The sequence below is a fragment of the Rattus norvegicus genome, chromosome 5, assembly GCF_021556685.1.
Source record: "Rattus norvegicus strain SHRSP/BbbUtx chromosome 5, alternate assembly SHRSP_T2T, whole genome shotgun sequence".
NCBI lineage: Eukaryota > Metazoa > Chordata > Mammalia > Rodentia > Muridae > Rattus > Rattus norvegicus.
In genome coordinates, this window is record NC_141538.1 from 25,161,241 (window position 1) to 25,179,480 (window position 18,240).

Sequence of the window (18,240 nt, forward strand, 5' to 3'; positions counted from 1 at the left end):
GGTTTGGGAGCAGAGAGCTGCTGCGGGCCGGGATCCGCGGGTGTGGGACTTCCGGTAAACACAGAACGTGCCCGGTCCTAGAGAAATTCTGCTTCTGTGTGTCCCAAGCTCACCAGGCAGCTTTCTTGCAGCAGAAAATTTGGTCTTACCTGTGGTCCCGAGGCTCAGGTTCGCTCGTGGTGTGCTGCCCACGGGCTCTCTGCAGAGGCAGCAACCAGGAAGACCTGTGCCGCCCCTTCCGGGAGCTTCAGTGCACCAGGGTTCCAGATGGTCTTTGGCTTTTTCCTCTGGCGTCCGAGATGTGTGTGCAGGGAGCAGTCTCTTCTGGTTTCCCAGGCTTGTCTGCCTCTCTGAAGGTTTAGCTCTCCCTCCCACGGGATTTGGGTGCAGAGAACTGTTTATCCGGTCTGTTTCTTTCCGGTGGTGTCTCAGGCAAGTGTCCTGCTGCTCCTGGGCCCTCCTCCACGGGAGCCCAGAGGCCTTATACAGTTTCCTCTTGGGCCAGGGATGTGGGCAGGGGTGAGCAGTGTTGGTGGTCTCTTCCGCTCTGCAGCCTCAGGAGTGCCCACCTGACCAGGCGGTTGGGTCTCTCTCTCACCGGGTCTGGGACCCAGATGCCCTTCAACAGAGGAATGGATACAGAAAATGTGGTACATCTACACAATGGAATATTACTCAGCTATCAAAAACAACGACTTTATGAAATTCATAGGCAAATGGTTGGAACTGGAAAACATCATCCTGAGTGAGCTAACCCAATCACAGAAAGACATACATGGTATGCACTCATTGATAAGTGGTCATTAGCCCAAATGCTTGAATTACCCTAGATGCCTAGAACAAATGAAACTCAAGACAGATGATCAAAACGTGAATGCTTCACTCCTTCTTTAAAAGGGGAACAAGAATACCCTTGGCAGGGAAGAGAGAGGCAAAGATTAAAACAGACACAGAAGGAACACCCATTCAGAGCCTGCCCCACATGTGGCCCATACATATACAGCCACCCAATTAGACAAGATGGATGAAGCAAAGAAGTGCAGACCGACAGGAGCCGGATGTAGATCGCTCCTGAGAGACACAGCCAGAATACAGCAAATACAGAGGCGAATACCAGCAGCATACCACTGAACTAAGAATAGAACCCCCGTTGAAGGAATCAGAGAAAGAACTGGAAGAGCTTGAAGGGGCTCGAGACCCCATATGTACAACAATGCCAAGCAACCAGAGCTTCCAGGGACTAAGCCACTACCTAAAGACTATACATGGACTGACCCTGGACTCTGACCTCATAGGTAGCAATGAATATCCTAGTAAGAGCACCAGTGGAAGGGGAAGCCCTGGGTCCTGCTAAGACTGAACCCCCAGTGAACTAGACTGTTGGGGGGAGGGCGGCAATGGGGGGAGGGTTGGGAGGGGAACACCCATAAGGAAGGGGAGGGGGGAGGGGGATGTTTGCCCGGATACCCGGAAAGGGAATAACACTCGAAATGTAAATAAGAAATACTTAAGTTAATTAAAAAAAAAAGAAACATCTGCTAGATATAAGTTTCTAGAATAGAGTGCTCAACCCTGGCTACCTGAGTATCAGCAGTCACAGGATGACAAAGAAAGTGTGTTCCCTCAGCAGTTTCTGACTACTTGAGTGTTTGGAAAGTGAAATGAATTCTTAGATCAGAAAAACCACAGTGCCTTTAGAAGAGTCTTTGCTCAGAGGTCTTGATAGATAGAACCACTAAGGTCTAGGGTGTTTTTTCTCTTCCATGTGTGGCAAAATTGGAGCCAGACAGCTGCTCTATGGTGGGTGAGTTGATGCTACTTAGGGACCTGTTTTTTATGTATATAAGACCTTGCCTCTCCTGTATCATGCTTTCTTATCCTCCATCAGCTTGTCATCAACCTCTGAGATGTTAGTGTGCTTTTTTTTTGGTTTTTGCTTTTGCTTTTAAGAGGAAGAAATAGAGGCTCTATGGGATGAAATCAGTCAGCAATGGATTGTGTGACTCAGAGGTAAGGTGTGCATACATCTGGGCTGTTCAAAATAATCTCACTTCTGTTTTCTGTGTGTAGTCTCTTCTTCACACAGAACTCTATTTTACATGATATACAACCTGGCTTTTCAACCTATGTCTCTTTTGATAAATTTTGTTCTTGGACAATTACATATATGTAATTAGCACATTGTAGGTAGTCTCCTCCTTGTTTCATCTCTTTTCTATCCCTGTCAGCTCCCCTTCTTCTTTACAAATATCTTTCCCTTGTTTGCTAGTTTTCATTTTGTTTGGTGTCCTACAGAGTATGGCTGTCTGTGTGACCCAGAATTTGGAATATTAATTGGTTAGTTACATCAAGCTTCTAGGGTTTATCAGTGAATACACCATCTCTCCTAGAATCTGTTAATTCCAATAGATCATCAGAACTTTGTATTTCCCTCTGAGCCCTTTCTTCATCCATAGCTGACCATTAGGCAGTTCCTACTTATGTAGGCTAAGTGCCAGTAGGCACAGCTGCTGTGAATTTTTTATCGCCATGGTGATATTATGCTCAGAAGAAGGCACTTTGCATCCCTTTGTCTTATCTCATAGCCCTACATTCTTTTTTCCTCCTTTTCCACAAAGTTTAGTGAGCCTTGAGCATAAATGTCATGTCAAGGGCTGAGCCCATAATTGTCCTTTATTTTCAGTGTCTTGTGCAGCTATGGATAGCTGTGTTTATCTCTGTTCAATGCAAAGAGAGGTTTCTCTGATTAAGGCCAAGAGTAGCCTTAGGCTTTAAGGAGTAAGCACTGTTATTTACAGGGTGGCTTCATAAAGAGGGAGGGAGGCAAAGAAGAGGTGAACAAGAGAGAGGGAAAGAAGAGAGAGCGAAAAGAAGAGTGGAGAGGAGAAAGAGAGGACAGGTTGGGAAAAAATAGCATTTATAATTTGTGGGCGAACAATAAATTTCTTTTGAAATTTCACTTTTATTAAAACATAGATGCATTAGAAAAATGACAGTGTTTGCATAGAAAAAGTAACATGTAAATCTGATGCAAAGGCAGAGCCAGGAAGCCACCCCAAGAGGCAAAGACAGCCTGCTTGGGCCTGGCTGAGGTTCAGCACTGAGCAGATATTGGAGTCTTCAAGTAACTTTCTTGTGCAACTGTGGGTGGTAAAAGTCTGAGTTAAAAAGATGTCTCTGTAAAGGAGTGAAAGCCTTGGAAAAGGCAAAGAATAAGTGAGCTGTTGCGGTCCTTCTCCTGAAATACTTCTGTGAGAGATTTAGGAGAAACTTGAAGTTTCAGATGAGACATGGCACCCATTCGACACAGTCACAGGGAGAAGACTCATCATCTAGGGCTAGAAGAAGTGAGGATTTTGCAGTGGGCAATATTCTCCACCCAAGCTGTATGGTTTTGTCTTCAGAAGCATGTTTAAGATTTCTTTGGGGTTGGGGATTTAGCTCAGTGGTAGAGCGCTTGCCTAGGAAGCGCAAGGCCCTGGGTTCGGTCCCCAGCTCCGAAGAAAAAGAACCAAAAAAAAAAAAAAGATTTCTTTTCCTCTTGGTATCTTTATGAGACTACGGGATAAATTCAGTGTGAAGAGTCCATGTTTGTCTTAGAGTTTAATTGCTGTGAAGAGACAACATGACAATGGCAACTCTTATCAAGGGAAACATTTAATTGGGGCTGTCTTACAGTTTCAGAGGTTCAGTCCATTATTATCATGATGGGAAGTGCAGCTTCAAGGCAGATATGGTGCTGGAGGTGCCAAGAGTCTTACATTTTGATACAAAGGCAGCTGGAGACTCTATCCCACACTGGTCAGAGCTTGAGCATAGGAGGTCTCAAAGCTGGCCCTACAGTGACACACTTCCTCCAACAAGGCCACCCTTCCTAATAGTATTACTCCCCATGGGCCAAGCTTTCAAACACATAAGTCTATGGGGGCCATATCAATTCAGACAACCACAATAGTAAAGGTAGACATTTTTGGGGGGGCAAGTTGGTAGAGTGCTGGTCTAGTGTGCTCAAAGCTCTGGGTTTGATGCTCTGTAATGTGTAAATGAGGGGTGGTACTGCAGATGTAAGCCTAGCACTTGAGAGGTAGAAGAATGAGGATCAGAAGTTCAGTGTCATTTTGGACTACTTTTCAAGTTCTAGACCAGTCTGGGAAATGTGTAACTTCAAAACAAAATGCTATAAAATTCGAATACATCTTAACTAAACAAACATCTTAAGATGAACAGATAATAACAAAACCATCCTTTCATTTTTTGTCATAGAATTTACTTCATTATCTAGCCATTTTTTTTTTTGGCTCCAACCTTGGAAAGATTTAGGAATGGCATGAATGTGTCTATAGGTACCTGAGTTAGCGTGATAGCTACTAATGGTAGGACCCGGTGGGACATGAGACAACCACATCATCAGGCAGGAAGTTAGAGCAGTTCTACACAGATAGCTGCAAATTCACTAGACTCTCTGAACTGTTGAATTTTTTTATGATGTCACACCCCAGTGATTTATGGCCTGTCTCAAGCTCCCCTTCTTTAGAGATACCATCAACACAGGATGTTTAAGTTCAAGCCACATTTAAATGTTAGCAATGGTGACCAAGGTTTGCTTTTATATTTTTCTGCCACCTGTTGAGATATTAATTATATTTCCCCAAAATTCCTAGCTTAAATACAAGTCAGCTTAGAAAAAAATGTGTGGTGGTGTTAGACTACAGTTTTTCTTCAGACATAAAAATATTAGTAATCTGGAAATTTCCCTGTTCTTCAATTGAGTCACAATATACAAGGGGCAATGTCATATTACCCCAGAAGAAACAAATGAGAAAGGATAGGAGACATAATTAGATGTTTGCTTAAAGGATTTAGAAATCTCTATCACGAATTCACAGTAATAGAATGTCTGCAGAGCAGGACATCTTGATTGTTCCTGAGGACCTAGTAAGTCTGTTATGTGCTGAGGAAATCCCAAGCTTTTTCTGGCTTCTCGGGCCACATGCAAGAGAATGTTCTTTACAAATCTTGCACACCTCATAATTCAGACCCAAACATCCGATTCTGCATCAACATTATTGTTGCTGTTATTATTATTATTGTTATTGTAGTTGTTGTTTTTGTTATTGTCTTGTCCATTTTATTAAGTTGTCACTCCTATTGTGCTGACACAAATGCACAACTAAGCTTTTTCCATGTTATCAATGTGAATTACACCTATGAATTCTGTGGACATTCATATTTTTATGAAACCATGGGCAAGTGGTAGTCAGTGTAAGAACTGGGAAAGCCAAAAATGGAAATAATGAAGAATGTAATGTTTTAGGACTTAAATGTTTTTGATTTATCTGGCATTTTGGCTTAAAAATAAAAACTGACTTTTGGGGCTGGAGAGATCGCTCAGCAATTAAGAGCACTGACTGCTCTTCCAGAGGTCCTGAGTTCAATTCCCAGCAACCACATGGTGGCTCACAACCATCTGTAATGGTATCCGATCCCCTCTCCTGGTGTGTCTGAAGACAGTGACAGTGTACCCACATACTTGAAATAAATAAATAAATCTTTAAAAAAAATCGAGTTTTGGAATATTTAAAATATATATTCAGCAACACATAATATTAAAATTAAGATCAATGTACCCATCACCTAATTCATAGAATCTTAACATTAGGTTCCATTTTGAATGCACATTGCACTTTCTGTGTGTGTGTGTGTGTGTGTGTGTGTGTGTGTGTGTGTGTGTGTGTGTGTGTGTTGGTGTGTATGTGTGTGTCTGCGTCTGTCTGTCTGTCTGTCTGTCTCTGTGTGTGTATGTGTGAGAGACAGAGAGAGAGAGAGAGAGAGAGAGAGAGAGAGGGAGGGAGGGAGGGAGGGAGAGAGAGATATATGGATGTGTATATGTAGGTACATTTGCCCATGTGTACATGTATGTCATGATCGGAGACTGACATCACATGCCTTTTTCTATTGCTCTCCACCTTACTTTTTGAGAGAATTTCTCATTGAACGTGCAGTGCACTAACAATGCACTAGACTGGTTTGGCCCACGAGCCTGTGGCGGCTCCAGTGTTCTCTGCCTTCCTCCTCAGTGCTGGATTTACAGATGTGTGCCGTCACATCTTGCTTTTATGTGGGGACTAGGGATGCAAACTTAGGTCCTCATACGTGCACAGCAAGCACTTTATCTATGGAGTCATCTTCTTCGCCCTGGGTACATTTTTAAAAAAAGAAATAAAACATCATTGAGACAGCTGATGTTTCTATATAAAGCTCTCTGATCTTCCTTGCCTTCTGAGAGAAGGCTGCTCTCAGAGTCTCGCTCATCATTCTCATATATATTTTGATACTTCTTTTGCATATATACATTGCTACAGTCAGTATATATTATTGTGTACATGCTTTCAACTTTATACAACTGATATTATGCCTGAGGCATTATTATCTGCCTTAAAATTCAGTATTAACACATACAGGACTGGATTTCTACCCAGTCCCCCTTTTTTGGTTCAGAGAGGGTCTTGGTATAGAGCTCAGGATGGCTGCAACCCTGTAATCCTCCTGTCTTTGTCTAGAGGCTTAGATAATAGATATGCGCCACTATTCCAAGTCTCTGGGTCATGCCTAATTGGCTCTAATGAACTGTATGAAATTTCTCTGTTTTGCCTACTTTCGTACTAATAAAAATTAGAATGTTTTGGTCTTAACAATTACACGTAACACAGTGTTGTAATGAACATTCTTTTTATTTCTCCAGGGACACTTGTCATCATATCCTTGAATATATATGAAAGCCACATTGGCTACTCTTATCTCACCCAAAGCCAGCTGTGCACTCATACTGCTTGCTATTCCCACTAGTCTTTTCGTTTTCTATCCTTTTCCTTATTCCAGTTGGTGAGAAACATCTCCTTCAACTTAGAATGACTAGAATTCATTATTTTCATCTTCTGATCATATAGTTGAGCTCTTTCTCACCCCTACTCTTGGTTCTTGATTTATCTTTGCAAATACAGTTCCACTGTGGCTGCAGGACCAAAAGCAAACCACATCTTTTAACCAGCCTTACTTAGACTCTTAGCTCTGAATGCACAAAACATTTGGGGTTTAGACAGTGGCCCTGCTATTGTGTTGCCTACAGCATGTTAAAATGAAAGGCTATATGTATGTCTCATTTGGGAACATAAAACAGTAAGGCGAAGAGTGAACCTGCTGTCGAGATTGATTGATTAATGAGTTTATTAATTCAGCATATTACTTCTGCAAAAGGACTCAATTGGTTGATGTCTTCTTGCATCTATTGCTGAAAAGGAGCCCAGAAGAATAAAATAAAGCATCCATTTGATACTTATCGTTCTTGCTTACCTGGTACTAGACTTATGGATCCTGGAATAACCAGTAAGCTGCTTGGGGCCTAAGTAAGCCCAACTCTCAATCTAGCGGGGGAAACAATTTAAAAGCAATATTTATGCTTTCAATTCTTTTTGCAAGAGAGGAACAGTGTTGAAGAATGTTAAAAGGAGAATTCCCAATTTAACAAGAGGGGAAAATTCAGAAAGGAGATGAAAGGGGAGAATGATTGCAAGGTAAGCATTCGAGCCTTGTGTGTTCAGGACTGACAAGGACTTCAATCATCACATTCTAACTTTTGGGATATACAGTTGAAGATCAGACACAAGCAGCATCTATTGTTGCTAGGTTCTGTGTGGTTGTACACACCAGCCTCCTATTAAAAATGGAGGGCCATGGGAGTTGGAACAAAGATTCTGTGTATTAAAAATGCACAAAAGGCTGTCTGTAAGCAGACCTGAGACCCCATGTCTCACTAAAGTGAGGGTCCAGAGAACAACAGAGAAATGACAAGAAGGCCCTGGGTAAGAATACAACAGCACACAGTACTTCAGGAATTTGTAAGCTGAAGGATTCAGCACTTAAGCAGTATCACACCTCTATGAGAAGTGAGAAACTCAGAGGGATGACATTGAGCCGTCATTCAAGGGACAGGGTTTGGGAAGAGGGTTTGCCCTTTACTGATAGGTTGTGAGTTTGTTTTAGACAGATCCTTGTAGAGTGGTACTGTCCATTTGTGGTCAATTGAACTGTGACTTAGCATTTAGAACAAGTAGGAGAGAAACCTTGGAGGAGGGTTTCAGTATTGTCAAAGCAGCATGGAATGGCGAAGATAGACGTAGAACTCATGGTTCGACATGACTGTGAGTGTTCTCAAGAACAGAGTTAGTAGGGGTACTCAGAGGTTGGGATGGTAGATGCTCCTACTTCTTTCTGCCTTCCTTGCCCATAGGACATTGAGTTTATGGAGCAATGAGTACTGAGTGATGTCCGTGTGGAACTCGTAAGGCACAGGTGCAAGTCTGTTGGAGACTTCTAGAAAATTTTGTGGTTTCCTGGCAGGCAGTATTATTTTTAATTTCCCCTGTCTGTTCTGCTTTCTTCTTTCCTAGAATCTTTAGGAGGCAACGAGGATGACCCGCATGTCTTCTTCATGTTGTCAGTAACAGAGATGGGCTGTTGAGTACCCTACAGTTCTCACCTGTTTAGCTCTGATGGTCTTGTCATGAAAGACAGACAGTTAAAGTATTTTAATAAATAAGCTAGCGGAAAATGTTTTTATTGTCTGTATATAATTCTGAATATTGATTCTAAGCTAGTGCATTAGCATCAGAGAGTCTCTGAATTTCCAAAGTTGATGGTAAGCTTAGATTGACCTCCCCTCATCTAACAGTGTATGGACTCCTCTATAGGAACGGATGGAGTAGCTATGAAATTGCTGGTCTATGAATAGCCCTTTAGCCTGGATATATCACATTAGTGGGAAATGGAACCCAGATATCTACTAAAGTTTGGGAAATGAAATTTTAGTGTTGGATCCCTCCATGGCACTTTCAGAGTCATGGATGTAGGCATATAGCTTACAACTATGGACAGTAGCTAAAAATAATCTCTTGTCCATTACCATGGAGGTGTTTTGCTGTGCATCTTGCTGGAGAAGTTTAAGGAGCTCACTGAAGAGCTAATTTTAAACCGAGTGGTCAGCAGCATCAGGCTTGAATGCTGACATGCTACAGGTTGAACTTGGGTGTTATCATTCAGTCTTTAGTGACTTTAGGTTTTCTGAGGGATTTAGATATAATGGTGTATGTTTGCAAGCTTAGCAGTCAGGAGGCTGAGACAGGAGGAGTGCAGATTTGAGGCCAGTCTGGAGCAGATGATTCATATTAAGATCTTGTCCTAGTTCCCACACATCCCTCAAGTGAACATACAGAATGTAAATACCTCTTGAGACAATGAAGTCAGAAATTCCACAAAGGAAGGCAGGAAGTGGGATTGGGAACTCAAGTTGGAGAACTATGAACCTCTATGTTTTGAGAAATTAGTCAGGTTTTTAGAGTGGACTACAGTTCTTCCAGTCTAGTTGACTAGAGACCATCAATGCCTAATTCAAGGCAGTACTTTACTATTTAAATACCTTAGGAGATCTTGTTCTCTTCTTGTTTCTTGTGCTAGTATAGGAACTGAGCCCAAGGTGACAGCAAGCCAGCCTTTTACAGCTATCCATGATATTCTAAAAGATTTGCGTTGTTTATCTGCACTCTCTCCTTCAACGTGCATTCTCTGAAGTACTCCTTTCTATTTCCTCTCCAGGATGGTATGTTGTCCAAATTGAAATATTCTCTAAGTAATGACATCAAAATAAAGTGAAATAAAGAGCCATGTTTGACCAATCCTGTGTATGGATTCACTGTAATTGAAAGGATCAAAACTAGTGTCATGGAGAAAGGCAAACTCATGGAAATATGCATCAATCAAATTTGCCCAGAATTTCAGTTCTGTTTTTAAAAGTAGATTCCCTCTTAGAGCACGTATTCATCAGCTCCACTGCTCAAGAGCTTGTTGGGCAGTAGGGACATGAGCAAATTTCTTTACATCTACAAAAAGAAAAAGAAAAAAGGTAAAAGAAAAAGAAGAAAAAAAAACACCCAACCCTTAGACAAAATGCAAAAAAAAAAAGGCTCATTTTGGTGTAATGAAGCTGTTTGAATAAATGAAACTAATAGGTTTTGTCTAAACCATCTGTGGTGTGAAATGGGAAGTCATATAGAAAAGTCCTTAGAGACTGATTGCCCTGCATTGAAGAAGGGATGGGGGTGGGGAGAAAACTGCTGGCTCTCCATTCATCTGGGGATTAACAAAGTGATCAACAGGGAAGCCAGGGAAAACCAGGCTGTGGGTGCTCCGCCTCCTCCTACTGTGGATGCATTGAAGGGGAAGGGTCTCAGAAGGAAAACTAGAATCTGCTCAGGAAACTGATACACAATGAAACATCACACATTCTGTCTTCGGCAATGGAAAAAGGTAATCAGGAAATGAAGGAAAGGAATGGGGGGAGGGGAGAGGAAGAGAAGGTAACAAATGGAAGAGGACAAGATCAGAGAGGGAGAAACAAGGATGGGAAACAACCAATCAAAGGATCAGAATCATTAAAGAGTCAGGGATTTAGTGTTGAAATCCCCTTTAGTTTGGTTTGCTGAAACCGTGTCATGAAAGCTCATGTTGGAAATGACCGCTCTCAGGCCCGGTGGTAGCCCCGTTTATACAGCACTTGTCTTGCAAACAAGCCGACCTGAGTTTTTGATTCCCAGAATCCACATAAGAAAACCAACAGCAAACTCTGTGTGGTGGCCTGCACTTTATACCACCGACACTGATGACTGGTGATACCAGTGGCCAGCTAATCTGGTAGCCTACTCTGCTTGACTCGTTCCAAGCCAGCAAAAGGTTTGTCTAAGAAAACAGAAAGTGGACAGTACCTGAGGAACAAAAGATGAAGTTGTCCTCAGGCCTCCACATGAACACACACACATGGCCCCTATGCTCACACATAAACACATACTCACATACATTTACACATGTGCACACACACACACATATACACACTCACACATTGATAGACATACACTCATATACGTACACATACTCTCACTCATTTATACACACATACAATCTCTCACACACATACATACACACACACATACTCTCTCACATACATGCCCACACACATGATCATGCACAAAATACTCACATACACTCTCACTCTCTCTCTCTCTCTCTCTCTCTCTCTTTCACACACACACACACACACACACACACACACACACACACACACACACACACACAATCTCACATACAAATTCTCACACATATTCATTCTGGAAATTCCACTCAGTAACTAGAATGACTTTGTAGGCTCATACTTTTAAATGTTATCTGGAATTGCAGTTCGCTTTAGAAACATTGTTCTTTCTTTTTGTATATTACTTCTACTCACATTTACGTGTCTGAGAGGATACTTTTTTTTGTTTGTTTGTTTTTTGGTCACAAAAATAGAGGCAAACCCAAAAATATATCATAGAAGCAGCACAGTGTGCTGGAGTGAATTCTGAGGCTCCCCTCGGCTTGAGGAAATTGCACAATACTGTCAGATGGATGGAACAGGATGAAAGTGCAGGCTACAGCCAACCTGGGGCAGCCCGTACACGCACATCATGCCAAGAATGTTAGGCTTCAGTAGGGCAGTAGCTTCTGCTGAAAGCCAAGCGGTTATTGAAGCCATCAACTGTGGCTTTGGTATGAGGTCCAAAGAAGCTGTGGAACAAGTGAGTGGATGCACTTCTGTCTAAGCCATCATCTAGCCAGTTCTCTCAGAGTGAGGCAACCCACTGGTGATGGCTCTTGCCTCAGAAAGTGGCCACTAGTATCCACATGTCCAGAGTTATTTTAGGACTGAAGATACTCTGTGGCTTAGAGTCATGGGTTAACGCCACACTCCTGCTTCATCGCTTGGTCAGTAAATCACTTCTGCATTTGTCCCTAGGTTGAACATCCGATGCAGAGCCAGACTCACCTTGGCCAGGCAGATACAGCTGGAGTCTGTTTGTCCATCTGGTCTACCTTCCCCATCTACTCTTGTCATGAGGTGAAGAAAGGTCTGGGTGGGCAGAGAGGCACACATTTGGGAGTTACATTGCATTTGGTTCATTTGTCTATTGTGTGGGTTCTGTCTAGATTCCATCCTTATTTAAACATCAAGATCCATCTGCACCAGTAACTAACCTCAAAGTAAGCGAAGTTTTTAGCATCTGCTTCTAAGTCCTTCTAGAAAGCTTAGCTCTTAGGTCAATTCCTCCCCGTGCCAAAGGGCACTGAGAAGTGCCAGTAGCAGAATATTACAGAACACCATGTTCTTATGAGTCTGCCCAAATGGGTCATCCTATACCAATGCCACACAGACTGAGACGAATCCTCACTGGAGCCATCCTGAGAAGGCTGCTGTAACTTCTACTACTGCACTTGGCCATTAAGGCCTGGTGTTCAGAGCACAACAGGGCTGTTCTCTCCACATCTTGTGAAAGACTGTGTTTGACCCAGTATAATTCTCAATCTGCCTTTTCTTTTATAGATGTCAAGTGAAGTGGTCTCATCCTGTAGTTTTCCAGCTAATGAGAGCAAGGGATGAATTTTGCCAAGGGGCTTGTCTTCTCTCTCTCTCTCTCTCTCTCTCTCTCTCTCTCTTTCTCCCTCTTTCTCTCTCTCTCTGTCCAAGAAGGAACCCTCAATGCTTTTTCTATAAACTGACAGAGAGTATCCAACTTTTATTCCACTTCCCCTTGGCTTTTTCAAGTGGGGGGGGGGATAAAATGTTTTGGAATGCTAATGGCTTGAAACCTTTGCTAGCACATCTCTGTCTTTAAAACCTTTTGCCAACAACAGTTGCAGGCTGTGGTTTTCTTGTCTGTGTGAGGTGACTAACAGTGCAGCACTCTTATGTGGGGTTTGTGTTCACCTAGCACCCAAAACCACCTACTGGTTTCCGGCCCCCTTTATCAGCTCAAACCATCAGGTTTGAGCTGACATTTCAGCTCTGAGCGGCTCCCCATCCCCACCAAAGAAAGAATGTGACAGGAGGAAGAAAAGGCTTATTTGGCAGTAGTTGTACTCGCCGTTTGGCCTGGAGAGAGATGTTCAGAGCCGTGCAAGACTGTGCAGTAACAGCTGGCGGGCACCGGGGTGTGAGGCTGCTTTTCCAGTGATGACAGCCACTTACAGGAATGCTGCCAGATACAGCTGTTTAAAAGCCTTAATAAACAGCAAGTCAATACTAATCTTTGCCAAATTAATCTTTTCCCTGACAGCCCATCACAGCAATTATGTTTGGGCTTATTGTAAACACACGATTGTCAAACAGGGCCATGCCAGACTTTACAAAGACTGTAGTTTTGTTCATAGAAGGTTTAGAAATGTGTTTTTATTTTCCCTGTAGGGTTGTTTTTCCATGTTATTGTCTGGTCCTTTTTTTTTTTAACCCCTTTTTGGCCTCATGTCAGTGTGAATGAAATTTCACTTTTGAAAGCAAGCTGTTGATAAATGGGGAATGAGCATGCTGATGGGCTTCTGGAATTAGCTTTGTCTCTGGTGATGGTGAAATACAACCCATCATTGGTCTTGAGTGTCCACCAGGGAACACGCTCTTCAACTGCACTTTGCTCATACTCTGAGGCTGGACACAAAGGGTTGGTTAAGTATAAAATGATGGTGGAATTGATCCTATCTGTACACAGTAGATGCCACTTCCTCTAACTCAGTACTAAAGGTCTTTCTTCTCTTAGGGTCCCAAACTCCCTCTCCGTCCTCTTTCCCAGCACCTGGAGATGTATTTGTTTGCACCAAGAAACGGTGCCAGATGAAAGCATGAACATTGCCTTTGACTATCTTTTAAAGACGCTATTACTTTTTCTTCTCCTGGTGTCATTTAGGTGGGATCCAGAAAATGAATCCTTTATCCCTGTACCAAGTCTACCCACACTATCCTGTTCCCTCAGCCTGTTTGAATTTAGCATCCATACATTTGTCTACTGAGAGCTCTCTTGCTCCCAGCACTCCTACATGTCTAGCACCTTCTCCTCACTTGCATCTTCTTCCTGTGCTGAGGGGCATATATTTTATCTTTTGCTTGTCACGACTAGAAAGAAATGTTTTCGTTTCTTTCCTTCTTTCTTTCTCTCTCTCCTTCCTCCCCCTCTCCTGTCTTTCTTTCTCTTTCCTTCTTTCTTAAGAGAAGTTTTACTGTACTCCTGGCTCACCTGGAACTTGCTGTGCAGACCCAGCTGACTTGGAACCAGAAGCAACCCTCCTGCCTCAGGCTGGATTGAACTAGCATGGATCCTCCTGCCTTAGCCTGCCAAGGGCTGCTGGGATTAAGGGTATGTGCCACCATGCCCTGCTCTTTCAAACCTCTGTAGTCTTAGGTATCTTGGTGCAATATTTCCTTCTTTTCCTCTTCATAATGCTTCCCTTTAAGCAAATATTTCATTCATTTTTATATTTGAAAGGAAGCACAACACAATTTACATGGAGGATAATTTGCGATGTTTTCTTGCTTTTTATAACATTAAATTTGGACCTGCTGCGTGCTATAGTACTCCAGGTAGGGATATGAAAATCATTCACTTTCAAGGAGCCAGGGGAAGAGGAGAAGGGGAGAGAGAGGGAAAGGGGGAGGAAAGGGGGAAGAGCAGGCAGAGAGATTTGGGCCATGACTGACTTACATGAGTTTACATACTTAGGCTGAACTTACCCTACTTTTGTGTCCTGCTTTGCCACTGTTATTCATTGTCCAACCATCAGCAAGTAAGGGAGTTTTCTGTTCTTCTATGCTCACTTAAAAAGGAGGATTCACAGTAGAATAAGAATGTAGTCAATTCCAGTTCTATAAACAATGATGTGAGGACAACTCCCCATTACAGGTTTTCCTGTTTTAGTAGCCGGCAACTTCCCTCTAACAAAGATGCTGGGATCTACCGGACTCAGTCAGTTTACTATACTTCTTACCAGGCTGGCGCTTTCTAAGATGGATTCTAAGTGGAGTAATATGGAAACCATCTGCCAGTTACTTTTTGAGTGTATTTTGCTTAGTGCTTTGTAAAGTACTTAGAAAGTCTATTGAAAGCTACAGCTAAAAGTGTAGCTGTCTTTAGTTGCAACATCCTTCTGGTGGAGCACAGAAATGGCTTCTTGTGCTGGTACAAAAGGTGAGAACTGTCCAAGACACATGGGTCAAGCTAATGACTTTTTGAGTGAGAGGAAAAACTCGTCCGCACGGAAGAAGGAGAGAGATGGTGGCATTAATTCTAAGTTTGGCATTCTTAAGTTTTAAAAATTTCTGGGCAGTGAATTTGCCCTAGGATGGTACACATTGCTTTTTCAATTCTGGTGTTTTATGGACAGCTCTTGTCCCACGTAGAGGAAATTCTTGCCTCTAAGAAAACAAATAATAATTATCACAGAACACCACTTCCTCTTTAGCTCTATTCCTGAATTGGATTCCCATGCAAGTCATGATCTGACTCATTTTTCTATTGTCAACTCACTTGCATGTAGATGTAACTCAGGAATCCTGTTAGATATGCAACCCAGTCCTCCCCGCTGGCACAGTTTTCTTCCTCCGTTGAGCCACCATTATGATTTTGGATAGACCAGTGATGATACTTTAGATGCAGTACCATTATTGAATCCTAAAATAATGTTTCTCTTTACCCAGGAGCCATTGATCCTCTGAGTAGCAAGTTATATAAGTTATCTGTGTCTGAAGATGACCGAATTAAAAACAACCAATTTCTTTGGTTGGTGAGAAAACTTCAAGAACCTTTGAGGCCATCACAGCTGTTCATGCGTCTTGCACTCTGTCACTTCTGGCCTGAGGTTTACATGAGATTCATCATTTCACTGGGAATGTCCTTTCAAGTCTGAGTAGAATACAGTCATGTACAGTGAGAGTTTAATTGATAATTTATTTCACATTTGATGTATTTTTTTCTTTTCGCCTGCCAGGAAAAGCTGCAGACAATCTCCTGATACACCTCTTATCTTAGCTGGTCGGACTCTTCTCAGTTTGGACTTAATGTAGGAGAAAGTAATATTTTATCATAATACAATAATAAAAGGCATTAGTTAATTAATAATGCTGGTATATTTCTAAAATACTAAACAGCCAAACAATAAACTGGGAAGTTAATCACACGAATTCTTATACAGTATCAAGACAGGAAAATTTGAGCTCTCGACCCCGGCCATTTTAATAATAACACTGAATGTGCATTATTTATTAGTCATTACATGCCAAGTGATTCAACTCGCACAGTGTCTGAAAAACCAATCCAAAGCAAGCAAGACTTTTGTCTTTTTAATTTTGACTGGATTACATGATATATTTGTATTTAAATTGTTGAGGTTATTTCATTCCGCAAAACAATCATTCTCTTTATGTCCAGCCAGATGAATTTACGTGACAGAAGCCCGTGGAAGGGAAACATTTCCTCACCCTTCCCTTCTGCTATCAGAACTATGCAAACACCTTCAGGCAAATCTCTTACAGGGACTCAGGATGCATAGAAGAGGAAGAAGAGAGTAGAGGGGAGAGGGACAGCAGATTTCACAGTTTCTAGCAACTGCTTCCGGTTTCCATGTTTTTCCTATTTCTATAGCTGATCTGGTTACTAGTCCTTCATTTCTAGATTGATCCTAGACATGATATCCTTCTTTGACCTCTTCCTGAACCCTTGGTCAATTCTTAAATGTTTTCTGCATGCTATGAGAAGCATGTGGCTTGAGGAATTTTGAGTGACTCAACTTGAATTTGGTTTTTAGCGGGTGTGTGTGGTGTGGTGGTGGTGGTTAAATGTTTTGGAATGGAGAAGTGAAAAATAGCTCTTCGTATCTTTTTAGGAACGGGATGCACTGGTGTTTGCTTAGGCTTGGCAAGTGTGAGATCTCCAGGGCAATTTTCTGTTGTATTGTTCAAGAGAAGAAGATGGCTAAGTAGAATTGTTTTTCATTTATGTCAACAAAAGATATGCAAAAATACAGATTCGTCACTCTATTTTGCTACTAAATGAAAAGCAGTTTTGGTTTTATTCATGTCACTGTAAAAACTAAATATTCACACCAAGCATGGATTTTTTTTCTTTTTTGCCAGCAAAAATTAAAGCATCAACAAAACCTCTTTCAAATACTAACAAATTTACTTACAAACACCTATATTTATTATTTCATAAATAAGCGAAACAAGTTTCATTAAAAAAAAAAGAGAAGAAAACGATTAAATACAGACACGGATGAGGGAACAGTAACACAGAGCCACAGGTAACGGTGATCACTTAGCGCTGTTTGACCTGTTTCTGCAGCTAAGATACCAGGCGAGCATTTGGCAGTTTTATACATAAAAGGACTTAGATGACGCTTACTAACCATTACACAAAAGTGATACAAAAAAGAATTTTTTTCCTGCAATACAAAATAAATGTGTTTGCGCTTCCCTCCACACGAGAGCTTCCTTTTGTCTGATCAATAAGACAAAGCCAATTTGTTTTTAAATTAAAATGATTTGGGAATAGTTTTCAAGTCTTTTGAAAATATAGAACTATCAGTCAGTTGTTTTTTTTCTTTTTAAAAATGAAGTAAAAATATGAATGTTTGCCAATTTAACCCCTCTGAAATCAACAAACTGGGGTGAGCCAGTTTCAAATTACAATTTAGCTACAAAAACATTCACATTTTATACTCTAGGAGAGTGTAACATATATGCTATTTACAAACTTGCTATGACTGCTACATCAAGCCATTTAAAAAGTCTTTAGTAGTTTCATATAAACACCCATTATGAAAACCAATGGAAAACCCAGGACCGTTTTACCCCAGACATCTACCGTTGCTAAGGCAGTTACTAGAGCGGCAGCACTTCACAGCAAAACCAACAGAAATCTGAATGGCCCATACTTCCTTCAGGGAAGAGGGACAATGTCCATAAAAGATTAAAAAAATAATAAAGAAGCATGACTATTTCTTCCAGCGTGGGTGACCCACAAGCTCACATGGTCCTAAGTGCTTAGCAACTTGTATTTTCTAATAAAATGAAGAACTGCTTTGAGCGGCCAAAGCAATCCGTGGTGAAAAGGTTTCCCTGAATTCCTCAGTGGAAAGGAGAGGTGTTGAGATTTTCAGGTGAGGTACAGCGCTTTGTCCCTCTGCATGCCCCTGTGTGGAGAGAAAACACTGTTAGAAGAAAATCGGGGTCACAGTTGGTGGGGGTGGCAGTGGAAGTCTGGGCGGTGAAGATAGTATTATTTGCGCTAGCTAGAGAGAAAGTGCACAGTGACCTAAATCCTTAGCAAAGAGAAACGT

General features: G+C 41.7%; 1 protein-coding gene and 1 long non-coding RNA gene across 9 annotated transcripts in view; one reads left to right on the forward strand and one right to left on the reverse strand.

Moving 5' to 3' along the window:
* Positions 1 to 1,708: 1,708 nt before the first annotated feature.
* On the forward strand, positions 1,709 to 17,349 carry LOC148005661 (uncharacterized). Of its 3 annotated transcripts, none has more exons than XR_015620638.1 (4): positions 1,709 to 1,800; positions 11,879 to 11,980; positions 12,464 to 14,264; positions 15,602 to 17,066. It is a non-coding gene; the product is annotated as an uncharacterized LOC148005661 (long non-coding RNA). The 3 variants fall into 3 exon arrangements; XR_015620636.1 differs by having other exon boundaries at positions 1,722 to 1,804; positions 15,602 to 17,349; XR_015620637.1 differs by having other exon boundaries at positions 1,735 to 2,010; positions 15,602 to 17,051.
* Tox (thymocyte selection-associated high mobility group box) overlaps positions 15,829 to 18,240 on the reverse strand; it is a 297,248-nt gene continuing 294,836 nt past the window's right edge. For 4 of the 6 annotated variants that reach the window (NM_001108654.2, NM_001436909.1, NM_001436910.1 and 1 more), the window contains 1 exon segment: positions 15,829 to 18,093. In NM_001108654.2, the coding sequence (NP_001102124.1) occupies positions 18,057 to 18,093 (37 nt within the window). In that variant the 3' untranslated portion in view covers positions 15,829 to 18,056. 6 annotated transcript variants of the gene reach the window in all.